Genomic DNA, 15,776 nt, shown 5'->3' with positions numbered 1-15,776 from the left:
GGTAGTGTTGTAGAACAGAGGGACCTAGGGATTCAGGTACATAATTCTTTAAAGTTTGCATCACATACAGACAGGGTGGTTAAAAAGGCATTTGGCGTGCTTGCCTTCATTGCTCAGACCTTTGAGCATAGGAGTTGGGACGTTATTGTTGAGGTTGTACAGGACATTGGTGAGGCCTCTTCTGGAGTAATGTGTCCAGTTCTGGTCACCCAGTTATAGGAAGGGTATTATCAAACTGGAAAGGGTTCAGAAGAGATTTACCAGGATGTTGCCAGGTATGGAAGGTTTGAGTTATAAAGAAAGGATTGATAGGGTGAGACTTTTTCCACTGGAGCGTAGGAGGTTGAGAGGTGACCTGATAGAAGTTTATGAAATAATGAGAGGTATAAATAGAGTTGATGGTACAAAAACCGAAGTTACTGGAAAAGCTTAGCAGGTCTGGCAGCATCTGTGAAGAAAAAATCAGAGTTAACGTTTCGGGTCTGGTGATCCTTCCTCAGAACTCAGAACTGTTCTGAGAAAGGGTCACTGCACCCAAAATGTTAACTCTGACATTTTCTTCACAGATGCTGCCAGATCTGCTCAGCTTTTCCAGCAACTTCTGTTTTTGTTCCTGATTTACAGCATCTGTAGTTCTTTCGTATTTTGTTAGAGTTGATGGTAGTTGTCTTTTCCCTAAAGTGGGGAACTTCAAAACCTGGGGGCACATTTTTAAGGTGAGAGGAGAGAGGTTTAAAAAAGACATGAGGCAATTTTTTTACACAAAGGGTGGTTCGCATGTGGAATGAACCTCCTGAGGAAGTGGTGGATGTGGGTACAATTACAATGTTTAAAAGACATTTGGATGGATACATGAATAGGTAAAGTTTGGAGGGATATGGGCCAAGAGCAGACAGGTGGGTCTAGTTTAGTTTGGGATTATGTTCAGCATGGACTAGTTGGACCCAAGGGTCAGTTTCTGTGCTGCATGACTCTATGATTCCATGTGATTCCAGATCCACAGAAATGGGGTTCAATATGTGTAAGGTTGCTTGATAGGTTGATATTGAGATACAGATTTGATAGATTTCCAATTATCAGTGACCTAAAGTGTTATGGTGATTGTGTGGATAAAAGGCAGTGAGGTGTTCGACCATCATTATTGTAGTAAATGGTGGAGCAGACTCGATGGGCTGAATGGCCTACTCTGCTCTTACGCTTCTCTGTGATTATGATTCTACAAATTGTGAAAAGGTTTGGGGATTTTTACCTGAGGAGTTCCTTCTCTTTCTCCAGTGTGTTCAGCATGTTGATGGAGGTAGACTGATGGATGCAGTAAGTCTGAAATGCTGGCAGCATGTTAACAAACTCAAGGAACATTTCGCCAATGCACACGGTTAAAAAGTCCTCATCATCCTGGCAACACATTGAAAAGAAAGAGCAATTAGAAGATAAATGACAACTTGCATTGATAGAGTGCCATTATAATGGCCAAATGTCTCACATCATTTCGCAGAAGCATTCAACAAAAATCTGACCCCCAGCCACGGGATGGTCTTGGTCAAAAAAGTAGATTTTATGAAGCATCTAAAAGGTCAAATGATATGTAGAGAGGCTTGGGGAGGAGATTCTAGAGCTTTAGGCCTCAGTAACTGAGGGCGTCATTAACGATTGGGCAATCAAATTGGTGAAACCCGAAAATCCTGTATTTGAGGAGTTCAGATAACTCAGGATTGGAGGCAGTTAAAAGGATAGTGAGGCCACGGAGGGAATTAAAATTGAATGTGAGTGTACTAGAGTTAACAAGGTGTGGAGCTGGATGAACACGGCAGGCCAGGCAGCATCAGAGGAGCAGGAAAGCCGACATTTCGGGTCTGGACCCTTCTTCAGAAATCGGAAGAAGGGTCCACACCCAAAACATCAGCTTTCCTGCTCCTCTGATGCTGCCTGGCCTGCTGTGTTCATCCAGCTCCACACCTTGTTATCTTAGACTCCAGCATCGGCAGTTCCTACTATCTCAGAGTACGAGAGTTGATATTTTTGAATAGTTGAGCAGGACTTAGTGCAACAAAGGAGAAAGGCTGCAGTGACTGTATTGAGAGTGCAAGGTGTGATAATATTGACCTTTTCATTTCTGTCCCTCCTCTCCTGACATACAATTTCACCACTCTCCCATGATCTCTAAAAGTAGCCCCATTTCACTTGACAGCCTTTGTTGTGAAAATCCTCAGGCTCTGAATCAATTAAGGCCATGTCCCATTTTCTATTTGTGCCCACAGGCAACACTTCCCAACAGGAATCACTGTTGGGTATTTTGTTCTACCAAGCTTGGAGATCTCCATGATACTTAATAGGATAGTCCCTCTCCGCTGTTTGCATCAACCAAGTCTGTTTGAATGGGAGACCTTCTTTGTACAGTTCAGCATCACAATGAGAGACTCATTTCCCTTAAACACTAATCAGCAGCTTCCTTGGTGTTTTCATAAGATCCTCTTTGATAGATAAATGTTAGTAACCATTGAATGTGAAACTCATGTGGGATTATTGAGACGAATATCATAGATGTGCTTCAGGGGAAGCTGGATAAATACCTGAAGGAAATGCTGGAAATGCACCAGCAGGGACCAGTGAGCTTAATGGCCTATTTCTGTGCTGTAAATACTGTGGTCATCGCAGATTAGATAAAGAGAAAATGCTCCCATTTGTGGGAGGATTGAAAATCAAAGCAGTCAGATATAAGATAATCGGTAAAAGAAACGATGATGACAGGCCGATAAACATTTCCATACGGCCTGTGGTTTGGGTCTGGAATGCACTGCCTGAGAATGTAGTGGAGCCAGGTTCAATCGAAACAAAGGGAATTGGTTATAACCTGAAAATAATGTGCAGGGTTACAAGGTAAAGGCAGGAAGGTGGAACTAGGTTCTTCAAAGAGCCAGCACTAATATAGCAGGTGGAGTGGTCTCCTGTGTTATTACTATTCTATGATTCTATGGTTGGAATTTAATCTCTCTGCTATCTAACCACAGACAGATAAGATGCAGAGGATAGAATTGAAGTTATTGTAACCACGGGACCTATTGAAATTGATCGTTAATTACATTGAGTTACTTTTCCTGATCCCTCCTTAGTGATCTCAGTCTTATCCCCCCAGTCACCAGGCAGTGTGTGAGCAAAGAAGCCTCAGGCTAATAATAGGGAGCTTGGCTGAGGTCAATCTCTGGGCCATTTGGTGTTTACCAATTTCAGCCAGCATTACGGTTTGTGGATTACTTTTTGCCTCATGATTACTTATGTCAAAGATTGGAAGGAAAGGAACCCTGCTTCTAATTGCTATCCAATGGGAGGTGCTTATATGAGGATATTATTTGAGTTCAAGTTCAAATGCGAGGGTCTCTTTCTCTCGGACACTACTTCTAACACTTCCCAGACAATTACAGCGTGGGGTTAGATTCAGAATAAAGCATCCTTCAATCTTTTACACAGAAAATAAAGCTTTCTCTACTCTTAAGCAAAAAGTAAAGATCTCCCTACACTTTTGAACAAAAAGTAAAGTTCTTTCTATTCCTTTAAAAAAAAGTAAAGCTCTCTCTACTCTTTTAAACTGAAAGTAAAACTTTCTCGACAATGGCCCAATCAAACACTTCCTGCACAGGTATAGCACAAGGTTAGATTCAGAGTAAAGCTCCATCTATTCTTTTAAAATGAAAGTAAACATACCTGTGCTCTTTTAAACTGAAAGTAAAGCTCTCTGTACTGTTTGAAACTGAAAGTAAAGCTCACCGTCCCCTCAAATGCTCCCAGGACAGAGAAAGCATGACGTTTAAAATAAAGTTTCCTCGATACTGTCCATATCGAACACTCCTACGACAGGTATACAACTGGTTTAAGGGGATTCTCCACTGATTTCTGGCAAATATGTATCCTTTAATCAACTAAGAGTAGGTAATTTGGTTGGTATCAAATTTCTGTTTGTCGGTGGCATACAGCATAGAACATAGAACATTACAGCGCAGTACAGGCCCTTTGGCCCTCGATGTTGCGCCAACCTGTGAAACCAATCTGAAGCCCATCTAACCTGAACTATTCCATTATCATCCATATGTTTATCCAATGACCATTTAAACGCGCTTAAAGTTGGCGAGTCTACTACTTTTGCAGGCAGGGCATTCCAAGCCCTTATTACTCTCTGAGTAAAGAACCTACCTCTGACATCTGTCCTATATCTATCACCCCTCAATTTAAAGCTATGTCCCCTCATGCTAGCCACCACCATCCAAGGAAAAAGGCTCCCGCTGTCCACCCTATCTAATCCTCTGATCATCTTGTATGTCTCTATTAAGTCACCTCTTAACCTTCTTCTCTCTAACGAAAACAGCCTCAAGTCCCTCAGCCTTTCCTCACAAGACCTTCCCTCCATACCAGGCAACATCCTGGTAAATCTCCTCTGCACCCTTTCCAATGCTTCCACATCCTTCCTATAATGCGGTGACCAGAACTGTACGCAATACTCCAAGTGCGGCTGCACCAGAGTTTTGTACAGCTGCAATCCCTCTACCAATAAAACCTAACACACCGTACGCCTTCTTAACAACGCTATCAACCTGGGTGGCAACTTTCAGTGATCTATGCACATGGACACCGAGATCTCTCTGCTCATCCACACTACCAAGAATCTTACCATTAGCCCAGTACTCTGTATTCCTGTTACTCCTTCCAAAGTGAATCAAAGTGAAAACCAAAGACCTGCAGATATCAGAAACAAAATCAGAAATTGCTGGAGAAACTCAGCAGGTCCGGCAGTGCCTATAGAAAGAAAGCAGAGTTAACGTTTCAGGTACAGTGACCTTTCTGAAGAAGGCAATTTCTGATTCTGTTAGTAGGAACCTGTTGTGTTCAAACTGATTGCTGTACTTCCTACATTGTAACAGTGATTACATATCAAAATGTTTACTTGGCTATAATTGCTTTGGATGTCAATAAAGGTGCTATTTAATAGAATAACTTTATTTCCAAGTCTATCTCAAGTGTTAGGAAGGAAGGGTTATTACTTCAATGCTCCATCATTAAGGCTGGGACACACAGATTGTTGATCTCTTACGGAATCAAGGAATTTGGGGAGAGGAAGGGAAAATGCAATTGAAGCTGAAGATCAGTCATTGTTATATTTAATGACAGAGCGGGCTCAATAGGCTATTTTGTCTACACCTGCTCCCACTTCTTAATTCTTTGTGTTTTAAGATAGGCCTGTTCTCACCTGATCAAAGGCTTGTTCAGTGGAGTCATGCAGCCTCTCGAGAAATTTCTCATTAACCTCTATGAGTTCCTGTATGTTACTGAAGATCACTGCTAGCTGATCTGGGGTCAGGAGTCCAGCCGCCTGCATGGGGAGGTAAAATTCCTCCTTGATGATGCGTAGGTCCTCCCCATAGCTGGATTCTGTGTTGACAAATTCCAAGATGGCCTCCTTACGCTCAGTCCTGCGCTTTGCACACTGTCCACAGAGGTTCTCCCGTATCTTCATGGCATCCCTCAGGTCTGTTTCTGAGGTGTCTCTCTCTCCGCAGTCGACACAGGGTCGATGGACAACCCAGGCCTGCACTGAGCGCGCCGTCTCCCCCACCCGACTTTTCCATTTCTTGGCCATAGCTGGCCCAATACCGCTGTCCGCTCTCTCTACTTCTGCTGTTTTGCCCTTCCTTGCCCGCTCGTCCTCTTCTTCCTCCCTCTCTTCACTCCTGTCATTCAGTCCAACCACACCACTGTCTGTGCTGAGGCTACTCCAGCGATGCTTTGATCTGTTGTCAGAGCCAGCTCCCTGGTAACCGTCTCTTGGCTTTGAGCTGGAAGAGGATTCAGCCAGTCTGCTGGATTGGTTGGAAAACGGATCTGTGTATCGGACATCATGAAATCACAACCGTTAATACATTGCTTGGAGCTGAGAAGTGCACGCTACTCTGTTCATTGACAGCGTGGTACCAATGCTGGAGAAACCAACACAATGGCATAAGGTAGTAACACACCATGTCAGGGGACAGTAACACAGTGCTAGGGGATAGTAATGCACATGGTCAGGGGACATTAACACACAATGTCAGGGATACTAACATACAGTAACAGGGGACAGCACAAGACAGTGACGGGGCAGTGATACAATGATACAGGGGATAGAAACACATAGTCGGGGTATTAAAATGCAGTATCAGGTATTATTAACACACAGTGTCAGGGGATGGTAACACACGCCATTGGGGATTGTAACACAGAAGCAATGCACACCACTGGAGATGGTAACACATAGGGGCAGCAACACACACTGTCAGAGGGTATAAAACAGAGTGTCGGAGACAGTAACACGCACCGTCAGCAGATAGCAACACACCGTCATGGAAATGAGCACACATTGTGGGATATTAACTCATATGGTTATGAGATATTAAGATGTACTGTTATGGCATACTAACATACATGGTCATTGCAACAGTAACACACACTGTCAGGAGGTGTTAACGCACACCATCATTGGATATTATGAGACGGTATTACAGAATAACACCACCAATCATTATTGGGGTAAAACTATGTGATATTGTAAAGTAATAAATGTGAATACTTCAGAAATTACTGCGGGTTAAATTATAACTAAATACCCAGGGGATAGCTTTACCAGTAAGTACTCATTATTCACAGTAATTACTCCGATTTCCATAGTCTCTCAAAATCAGTTAAGATTTCTTTCAATATTTCACTTCCATCAATCTCTAGACTTTACAAGGATAAGAGGACGGACAAGACTCAGAACACATCCATAGATCCACTTGCAAGAGTTCTCCTTGCACCAGGCAATCTCTGATACATAGATATTAAGAGCAGGAGTAGCCATTCAGCCTCGCCAGCCTGCTCCACCATTCAATATGATCATGGCTGATGTTTGCATCAATTCCACATTCTTGACACGTCCCATACCCTCGGATTCCTCCAGTGCCCAACAATCTATCAATGACAGTCTGTGTATCAGTCAATGACTGACCTCCTTTAGGGAAGGAAATCTGCTGTCATTATCTGGTCTAGCTTTATGTGTAACTCCAGATCCATGGCAATGTGGTTGACTCACCTGCCCTCTGAAATGGCTTAGCAAGGCACTGAGTTCACGGACAATTAAGGCAAAAAAATGCTGGCTTTGCTAACAATGCCCAAATCCTGTGAAAGAATGAAGGAGAAAAGGTGCTGCACAGTGTTACACAACCCCCAGGGTAAAGAATACCACAAGTTGCAAGTCACCATAGAGGGCAACAGGCTGCTTTCTCATTCAAAAGAGATGACTGGTGGTGAACTCAACTTCAGGGTAACCATACCTTTGACAAGGCCTTCAAGCAGGCCACTGGTGACTTATATTATTAAACAAAATAACTTTGTTTCATTTTTTCATAGGATTTTGGCCAGCATTTCTTGTCCATCCCTAACTGCCTTTAAACTGAGTGTTTCGCTAGGCCGAACAAGGGGCAGTCAAATTGCTGTGGGTTTGAAGTCACATGCAGGCCAGTGAATCAGCTTTCAATTCCCATTTTTGATGAGGTGAGTTGAAATTCCACAAGCTACCACTGGTGGGATTTAAACTCATTTCCTCAGAGCATTATCCTGGGCCTCTGGATGGTGATGCATCTGGTCCAGTGACATGATTGTCTTCCCACCAAGGGAGCTAATGATACAAGCAAAGGAATAAAAGGTGGATCTACTGCATGTAAACAAATTCTTCCCGCTATTTGTTCTGAAGCAGAGCTCGATACCACCACTTCCCACTCATGCGGGATGAACGCTAATTGAGCTACCCAATATCTGGAATTCCAACAGCAGGTGTTTTACTCACTCCCACTGCTGCTGTCCTTGTCTTGGCGTCTCTTCTGGCCAAGGCCCCAAGCGGCAGCTGCTATCCTCATCTCCAACTGCTTCCGCTTGACTGCATCGGCTGGCATGGGGTCGCTGAAATGGGGTCGCAGGCGGCATTCACGTTGGGCCTTGGCACTCTCCGTCGTCCCATAGGCTGCGTCAGAGCTTGACCTCCGACATCCAGGGAGCGAATGCTGGGGAAGAGAGGGAAAGAAATGTCAGGGAGAGTGTGAAAAAAACATAGAATTGACCCATTCTTCTCTGGCATTTGATAATGAAGGGGCGCTGTACCATAGTCAATGGGAGGAGAGACTGTTTGGGGGCTTTTGATGCAATTTGGAAACTCCCCCATGGGTTAATAGCCAGCAGGGTGGTCTGCTCATTGGGCAAGTCACAATCATTTTCTTTTCTTTCATGGGATGTGCACCACTGGCAAGCCCAGCGTTCATCGTCCGTCCCATAATGCCCTGGAAGTGAGAGGCCTTCTCAGTCATTTCTGAGGGCAGTTAAGAGTCCACCACATTTCTTTGGGTCTGGAGTCACATGTAGGCCAGGCCAGGTAAGGCCAACTGATTTCCTTCCCCAAAGGATACTGATGAACCAGATGGGATTTTTAAACAATCAATGATCGTTTCACGACCATCATCACCGTGACTAGCTTTCAATTCTACATTTATGAACTGAATTTAAATACACCAGTGACCAGGGTGGGATCCCTCTCATCACATTCCCAGGCAATGGGAGCCATGATTTTCTTGTCCTTCCCCCCTCTACCATTCCATATCATCTCTGGATCCAACCTTTGTTTCTTGTCTTGCCTCATTACCATGCTTTATTTGCAGGCACCATCTACCCTTCCATCAATTCATCACACTGTCTTCCATCTGACTGCGGACCATCACTCTGCCCTTTCCTCTCCCTCTCTTCCGATGCCCTGTGGCTCTAGACTTGATTAGAAATTGTTAAATCTTTTACATCTTCCAGTACTAATGCAAGGTCATCGACCTGAATTGTGAACTCTTTCGCTTTTCCAAAAATGCTACCGACTTGCTGAGGATTTCAAGACCTCTGCTGCCACGTTTTACTTGAGTCTTGTAATCCCATCATTCTAAATCTCCAGAGATAGTAGGAACTGCCGATGCTGGAGAATCTGAGATAACAAGGTGTAAAGCTGGATGAACACAGCAGGCCAAGCAGCATCAGAGGAGACGTTTCGGGTCTGGACCCCTCTTCAGAAATGAAGAAGAAGGGTCCGAAGAAGGGTCCAGACCCGAAACGTCAGCTTTCCTGCTCCTCTGATGCTGCTTGACCTGCTGTGTTCATCCAGCTCTACACCTTGTTATCTCTTATTCTAAATCTCCAGATGGGTTGTACCTGTCCTATTTCCTGCAGTACTGCTCGTGCGCCTTCTCTCCCCCAGCACCTTGATGAGGTTCCCCTTGTTCTCACCTTCCTCTCCTCCAGCTTCTGTAGTCAATGGTGATGTTGCCACCGAACTCATCTCGCCCTCCTCTATTAGCATTTGAAAGGAACCATTCCCTGCATAAAAGCCTGGTCCACTCCTCAGCTTTTCCCCCTCAACCCTCCCCCTTCCCAAAGCATCTTCTCACACAAGTGCAAGGAATTCCACACCACCTCTTTCACCTCCATGATCCCCTGCTGTCCATGGCCCCTAAAATGCCATCCAATTTAAATTTCTTCTTTGATTTAGAATCATAGAAACCCCTATGGTATGGAAACAGGCCCTTCAGCCCAACAAGTCCACACCAACCCTCAGAGCATCCCATCCGGACCCATCCCCCTATAACCCACCTGATCTGCACATCCCTGAACACTACAGGCAATTTAGCATGGCCAATCCACCCTAACCTGTACATCTTTGGACTGTGGGAGGAAACCAGAGCACCCGGAGGAAACCCACACAGACACGGGGAGAATGTGCAAACTCCACACAGACAGTCGCCTGAGGCTGGAATCAAACCTGGGTCCCTGGTTCTGTGAGGCAGCAGTGCTAACCACTGAGCCACCGTGCTGCCCACAATTTGGTACTTTCTCTGCTCCCAGTGCCATCCCTTCCACAGATGGGGGACTCAGTGCAGATTGACTGCTTGCATTTAGACTTCAAGTGTGATCTTGAGCCATTAGTCGCCTGTTATTTTAATTCTTTGTCCCATGCTCAATACGACCTCTCTGTCCTCAGCCTGCTGCACTCTTCCAATGAAGCTCAGAGAAAGCGGCAATGAGGAGCAGCGTCTTGTCTTTATTCAGGAGCAACACCGAAATCAACAGTTTCAGTTCATAACAAGTGGCTTCATTTTCTCTGAAAGCCGCTGTTAATAAGTATTTTTTCACACGTCACTACCTTTTTGCCTTGTACTATCATCTCTTCTTTCATTCAATCTGTTCTGCCTTTCACCATATCCCCTTAACCTTTCCTTTCTCCCTCCTCCACCTTTTCCCTATCTCTGCAGTTGTTTAAAATATGTCACATTTCTAACTTCTAAACATAATAAAAGGTCATTGATCTGAAACATTAGCTCTGTTTTTATCTCTCCAGAGATGCTGCCTGACCCATTCCTAGTACTTTCTGTTTTTATTTCAGATTACCAACATCCACAGAATTTTACTTTGTTATAAGCATAAACCATCTAAAGCCCTTCTGGTTAGATTCCAGTGTGTAACTTACTCCTTGCTGTATAATCCACCCAACCTCTCGATTACAGTCCACTTACCAACTGTCTCCCTGCTGTACAAATGACCCCAACTTCTCAATTAGATTGCAGTCTATAACTCACTCCTTGCTGTATAAACCACCCTAACCTGTCGATTAGATTCCAGCTTGCAATTTGCTCCCAGATATCCATTATTCTGTACATAAACCATTGATTAGATTCCAGCTTGCCACTCACTGCTTGCTGTCCAGCATTCTTTTGAGAAACCACCTAAACCTCTCGATTAGATTCCAACTTGTACATTATCCTGGTGATCCATCATTCTATTATACTTCTTTGGGTTGTCTCTCAAAGTGAGAAGGACATTTGCAACAGAGTACAATCTAGAGGGGAGCCTTTTAGCATGGGGAGGCTGTTGCATTGTAGTTAACCCAAGTGGGGTTCTGGCTGACCAGCAGACTCTCACACCCTTACTGTCTGTCATCGGGCATACTGGAAGGAGTAGCAGCCTATTCATTGACCTGATGTGATCATGCCCACACTTTCCATGGCTATCGAGTCTCAGGCTGGGACTTGAACCCAGAACTTCTGGCTAAGTGGTAGAGATGATACCCAGTGCCCCATGAGACCATCTCTATTACTCTGCATATAAGCCATCTAAACCCCTGGATTAGGTTCAAATCTGTAACTCACTCCTTGCTATCCGTTATTCTACACAAAAACCACCCAAACCTCTTGATTAGATTCCAGCTTGTAATGCACTCCTGGGTATCCAGTATTCAATGTGTAAACCATCCAAATCTCTTGATGCAGTTTTCCTTACCACATGTCTGGGCCTGTTGTAAACTAATTGATAGAGATTGATTGCTAGATTAGCCAACAACTCTATTTGCATTGTTTTATATGACTATCAGGATGGCCGAAGACATACTCAATAAACTGTGGTCTGTCCTCATCTTAGCAATTCCCTATGACGCTGCGCTCCCACTGTTGTCTCTCTCAAGGGCTCATCAATAACATTATGTGTCAAGTTGCCACACAACTGACATCCAAGCAGATAGTGTTGGTTCAGGCTGCAATTAGTCCCCACCATCAAGCTTTCCCTGCCTCGTTCCCCTGCCGGCGAGGGTAAATCATCGGGGCAGCCGACTGTGAGTGTTCTCGACTCGCAGCCTAAAGCAATAATGCAGCAACTTATTTACACAATCTGTCTGCCGACGAACACCAGCAGGTTTCCGATCGCCTTCTGCGCCGCAGTCTGGGGTCGCCGTGGAAACCGGGCTTGATTGATTGTCCTGTTTCCCTACGGTGATGTCACCCAGCTCCTGGAGATGGGCTGATGGTCCAGCCGCAGTTTCTGCAGTGCAGCTGTTAAAGGAAGCAGAACGCATTGATCAAAACAAAGTCCCACATTGCAGCCTTTTAGAACACTAGCCGCGTAGGCATTCCCATTCCAGACTCACACGCAGCCTGTTAAAAGCTCGCGGTGATACTTCTAATTACTGGGGATTTTGGTTCCAGCTCGAATTAATTAAAGAGAAAAGTCTTGCTTTGCTACAGCACCTTGTATGGATGTCCCATACTGCTCCATGGCCACTTCTGAAGCATAATGCCAGTTGTAATGTACAGAAATATGGTAGCCAATATATGCACAGTAAACTCCCACAAACAACATTGCTATGACCAAATTGTTTTGTTTTATTGAGGATGAATGAGGGATAAACATGGCTGGAAGGCTTGAAAAAATTGTTCTGCCCTTCTTCAAAATACTGCCAGGTGATCTTTTGCCTTCACCTGAAAGGGTAGGTAGGGCCTCAGATGACATCTCATGCAGCATTCCCTCCATGCTGACATTGCACGCCCCATGGATTTTATGCTCGTGTCTCTGGACTGGGATTTGAACTCACAACTTGCTGACATGGCAGAACATTGGATATCAGGATTGACTGCTCTGAAGAAGGGTCACAGGACCCAAAATGTTAACTCTGATTACTCTCCGCGCATTACCAGATCTGCTGAGTTTGCCCAGCAATTTCTGTTTTTGGTTTTGATTAGGGTTGTACAGCCTGGTTGTAAAGATAGAATGGCTGTTAGATGAATTGCTGCCAGTGAAGAATCTGAGGAAAACATGGATTGAAGGCCCTTATTACCTAAGTTTTAGCTATTACAATATGGAGACAGGTTGCTCGGCTCTACTGGTCCAATTTTGGTCTCATCCTTTGCATGAGTAATGGTCCTGGCCAGCACAATGTGTTTGCTGTATTTCCTCATCTCTGTACCTCCCTTATCGTTAAATCATCTAACTAACTCTTCAATGTTGATTCCGTCTTCGCTTCAATCACTCATTTTGGCACTAAGCTTATTTTTAAAATATCACCCTGTACTTAACCTTTTACATTTAAACTCATATCTATTTCTCTTTACTCTAAGTTCCCTAATCATTTTAAATGCCGCATGCACACCAGAAGCTTTAGAAGATGACCCACTGCTACCCTCTCATGGAAAATTAGGGATAAGCAATAAATCCCACAATGCCCATTTCACACATGGGAATGATTTTTTAAAAATTGTATTTTTTATTGCACTGTCCAACCCTTTACTTGCATTTCTTCTCCCTGTTACTTCAGGAAAGTCTTTAATCACTTGTAATAGATGAGTGTATGCCTTAAATAGCAGACAGAGGAATGTATTAATGAATTTCACGTCTGTTCCCATTCCTCAAGGTCATTTATTCGAAACCCAAGGATAATCTTAATTCGTCAATAGCCCCTCACCCCATATCCACCCTCTGAGGCTCAGGGGCCAGAAACTGTGCCTATCTAACACTGAATCAAACGGCCACACAATAGCAACATAATAGCCAGCGATGACTCCTGGTTACAAAAATCAGCACTTTCTCAGATAGAAAGACCTGGATTTATGAGATTGTTTTTCACGTATGAATTCAGATACTGAGGCCCCCGTTACTGCTTTTCTCCCATACAGTACGGAAACAGACCCTTCGGTCCGACACATCCACACCGACCAGACATCTCAGTCTGACCTAATCCCATTTGCCAGCATTTGGCCCAAATACCTCTAAACCCTTCCTATTCATCTACCCATCCAGATGCCTTTTAAATGTTGTAATTGTACAAGCCAGTGGAGGCAATGGCCTAGTGGTATTATCGCTGGACTGTTAATCCAGAGACCCAGGTAACATTCTGGGGACCTGGGTTCAAATCCCACCACGGCAGGTGGTGAAATTTGAATTCAATAAAATAAATGGAATTAAGAATCTAATGATGACTGTGAGTCTGTTGTCAATTGTTGGGAAAAACCCACCTGGTTCACTAATGTCCTTTAGGGAAGGAAACTGCCATCCTTACCTGGTCTGGCCTACATGTGACTCCAGACCCACAGCAATGTGGATGACTCTGGGCATTTAGGGATGGGCAATAAATGCTGCCAAGCCAGTGACATCCTCATCCTGTTAATGAATAAAGGAAAAAAAAAGCCTCCGCCACTTGTTTCACACACACACCACCTCTGTGTGAAAAAGTTGCCCCTCAGGTCCTTTTTAAATCTTTCCCCCCTCACCTTAAACCTATGTCCTCTAGGTTTGGGCTCACCTACCCTGGGTAAAAGACTTCTCCATGTGGTATCAGTAAATTAGACTAATGCCAATAAGGAAGATTAGTAATAGTGAATCTACCCAAGCATCTTAGATGGTTCTGGTGACCACAGTATATACCATGCTGAGGGATGTGCGGATTTGGCAAAATATATATCAGAAACATTCTCTTTATGTCTACCCTATCAAAGCCTTTTAGAATCTTAAGGGCTGCTATCAGATCCGCCCTCAGGCTTCCCTGTTCCAGCAACAATCGCCCCAGCCAGTCAGTCTAATATTGTCCTTCTAAATCTTATTTGCACCTTATTGACTGCTTTTCTGCCAAGGGCATTGAAAATGTTATTCGATGCTACAAAGTGATAGTGGTGGTTAATTACTCCTACCGGTGGAACCACCACATCCTGGATCTAACCATCAAAATCCACACATCCAACATTAGAATTAGAGTTAGAATTAGCCTTTACTGTCACATATACTCAATGAAAGAGCAATATTTGTCACCCAGGACAAGCATTTTCCCTGCGCTGATTCCAAATCCCCATTAATAAAAGAGAGAGAGAGAGAACAAAAGAGAAGTATGGCACAGGAACAGCCAAGGCCCCCCAAGCCTGTGCCAATTATCATGCCCTTACTAAACTAAAAAACAAACTTTCTGCCCTTATTCAGAGTCTGTATCCCTCTAATCCCTCTCTATGTTGGGGGCTGTTCTTTAGCAGGTTAAGGATCATGTTCCAACATATATTCATTAATGGGGTGTCGGCATAGCTGGCAGGAATAGCATTTGCTGCCCATTCTTAATTGCCCTTGAACTGAGTGGCTCACTAGGGTCACTTTAAAGGACGGTTAGAGTCAACCACATTACTGTAGGCTACAGGACGGGTGACTGGACCCAAACATTAACTCTGATTTCTCTGCACAGATGCTGCCAGATCTACTGAGCTTTACCAGCAATTTCTGTTTTTGTCTCTGCTTTCCAGCATCCACATTTCTTTCGGTTTTTACTGTTGGCCAGACCAAGTAAAAGTGGCAGATTTCCTTCCTTAAAGAACACCAATCTCTTGGTCACCATCGCTGGGACTAACTTTATATTCCAGATTTTATTAATCAAATTTAAGTACCACCTTCTGCTTTGATGGGGCTTGAATCCCAGTCCCCAGAGCATTAACTGGACCTTTGAAAAACTGGATCACAGACATTATGATAATACCAACATATCCCTGATTTTAAACCTCACTGCCAAACCTTTCTGCCTCTTAACCTCTTTCTTTAAAATTCTCCTTTCACAAGACTTTTCATCACCTGTCCTAATATCTCCTAATGTGTCTCAGTGTCAAATCTTTCCACATGAGGTGTGTGTGTGTGTGTGTGTGTGTGCGTTTGTATGTGTGTGTGTGTGTGTGCAGTGCATATGTGTGGGTGTGTGGGTGTGTGTATATGTGTGCGCATTGCGTATGTGTGTGTTTGAGTGCGTATGTGTTTGTGTGTGTTCGTGTGTGTGTGTGTGTGCATGTGTGTGTGCATATATGTTTGTGTGTGTGTGTGAGTGAGTGTGTGTATGTGTGGGTGGGAGTGTGTGTGTGTGTTTGTGTGTGTGTGCATGTGTGTGGTGTGTGTGTGCGCGTGTG

The 15,776-nt window shown here is 44.1% G+C and overlaps 1 protein-coding gene across 1 annotated transcript in view; it reads right to left on the bottom strand.

Annotated features, from left to right (window-relative positions):
* Positions 1-15,776, bottom strand: part of si:dkey-91i10.2 (uncharacterized protein LOC555224 homolog) — a 31,088-nt gene that overhangs the window by 6,529 nt on the left and 8,783 nt on the right. The window contains exons 2-5 of the mRNA XM_020510593.2: positions 11,741-11,906; positions 7,843-8,060; positions 5,237-5,843; positions 1,250-1,395 (exon numbers count right to left, since the gene is read on the bottom strand). Of these exons, the coding sequence (XP_020366182.2) occupies positions 1,250-1,395; positions 5,237-5,843; positions 7,843-8,060; positions 11,741-11,906 (1,137 nt within the window). The remainder of the gene's footprint in view (positions 1-1,249; positions 1,396-5,236; positions 5,844-7,842; positions 8,061-11,740; positions 11,907-15,776) is intronic.

This window comes from Rhincodon typus, chromosome 7 (genome assembly GCF_021869965.1).
Source record: "Rhincodon typus isolate 14 chromosome 7, sRhiTyp1.1, whole genome shotgun sequence".
NCBI lineage: Eukaryota > Metazoa > Chordata > Chondrichthyes > Orectolobiformes > Rhincodontidae > Rhincodon > Rhincodon typus.
Note: the sequence above shows the minus strand (reverse complement) of the source record. Positions and strands in the feature narration are given on the sequence as shown.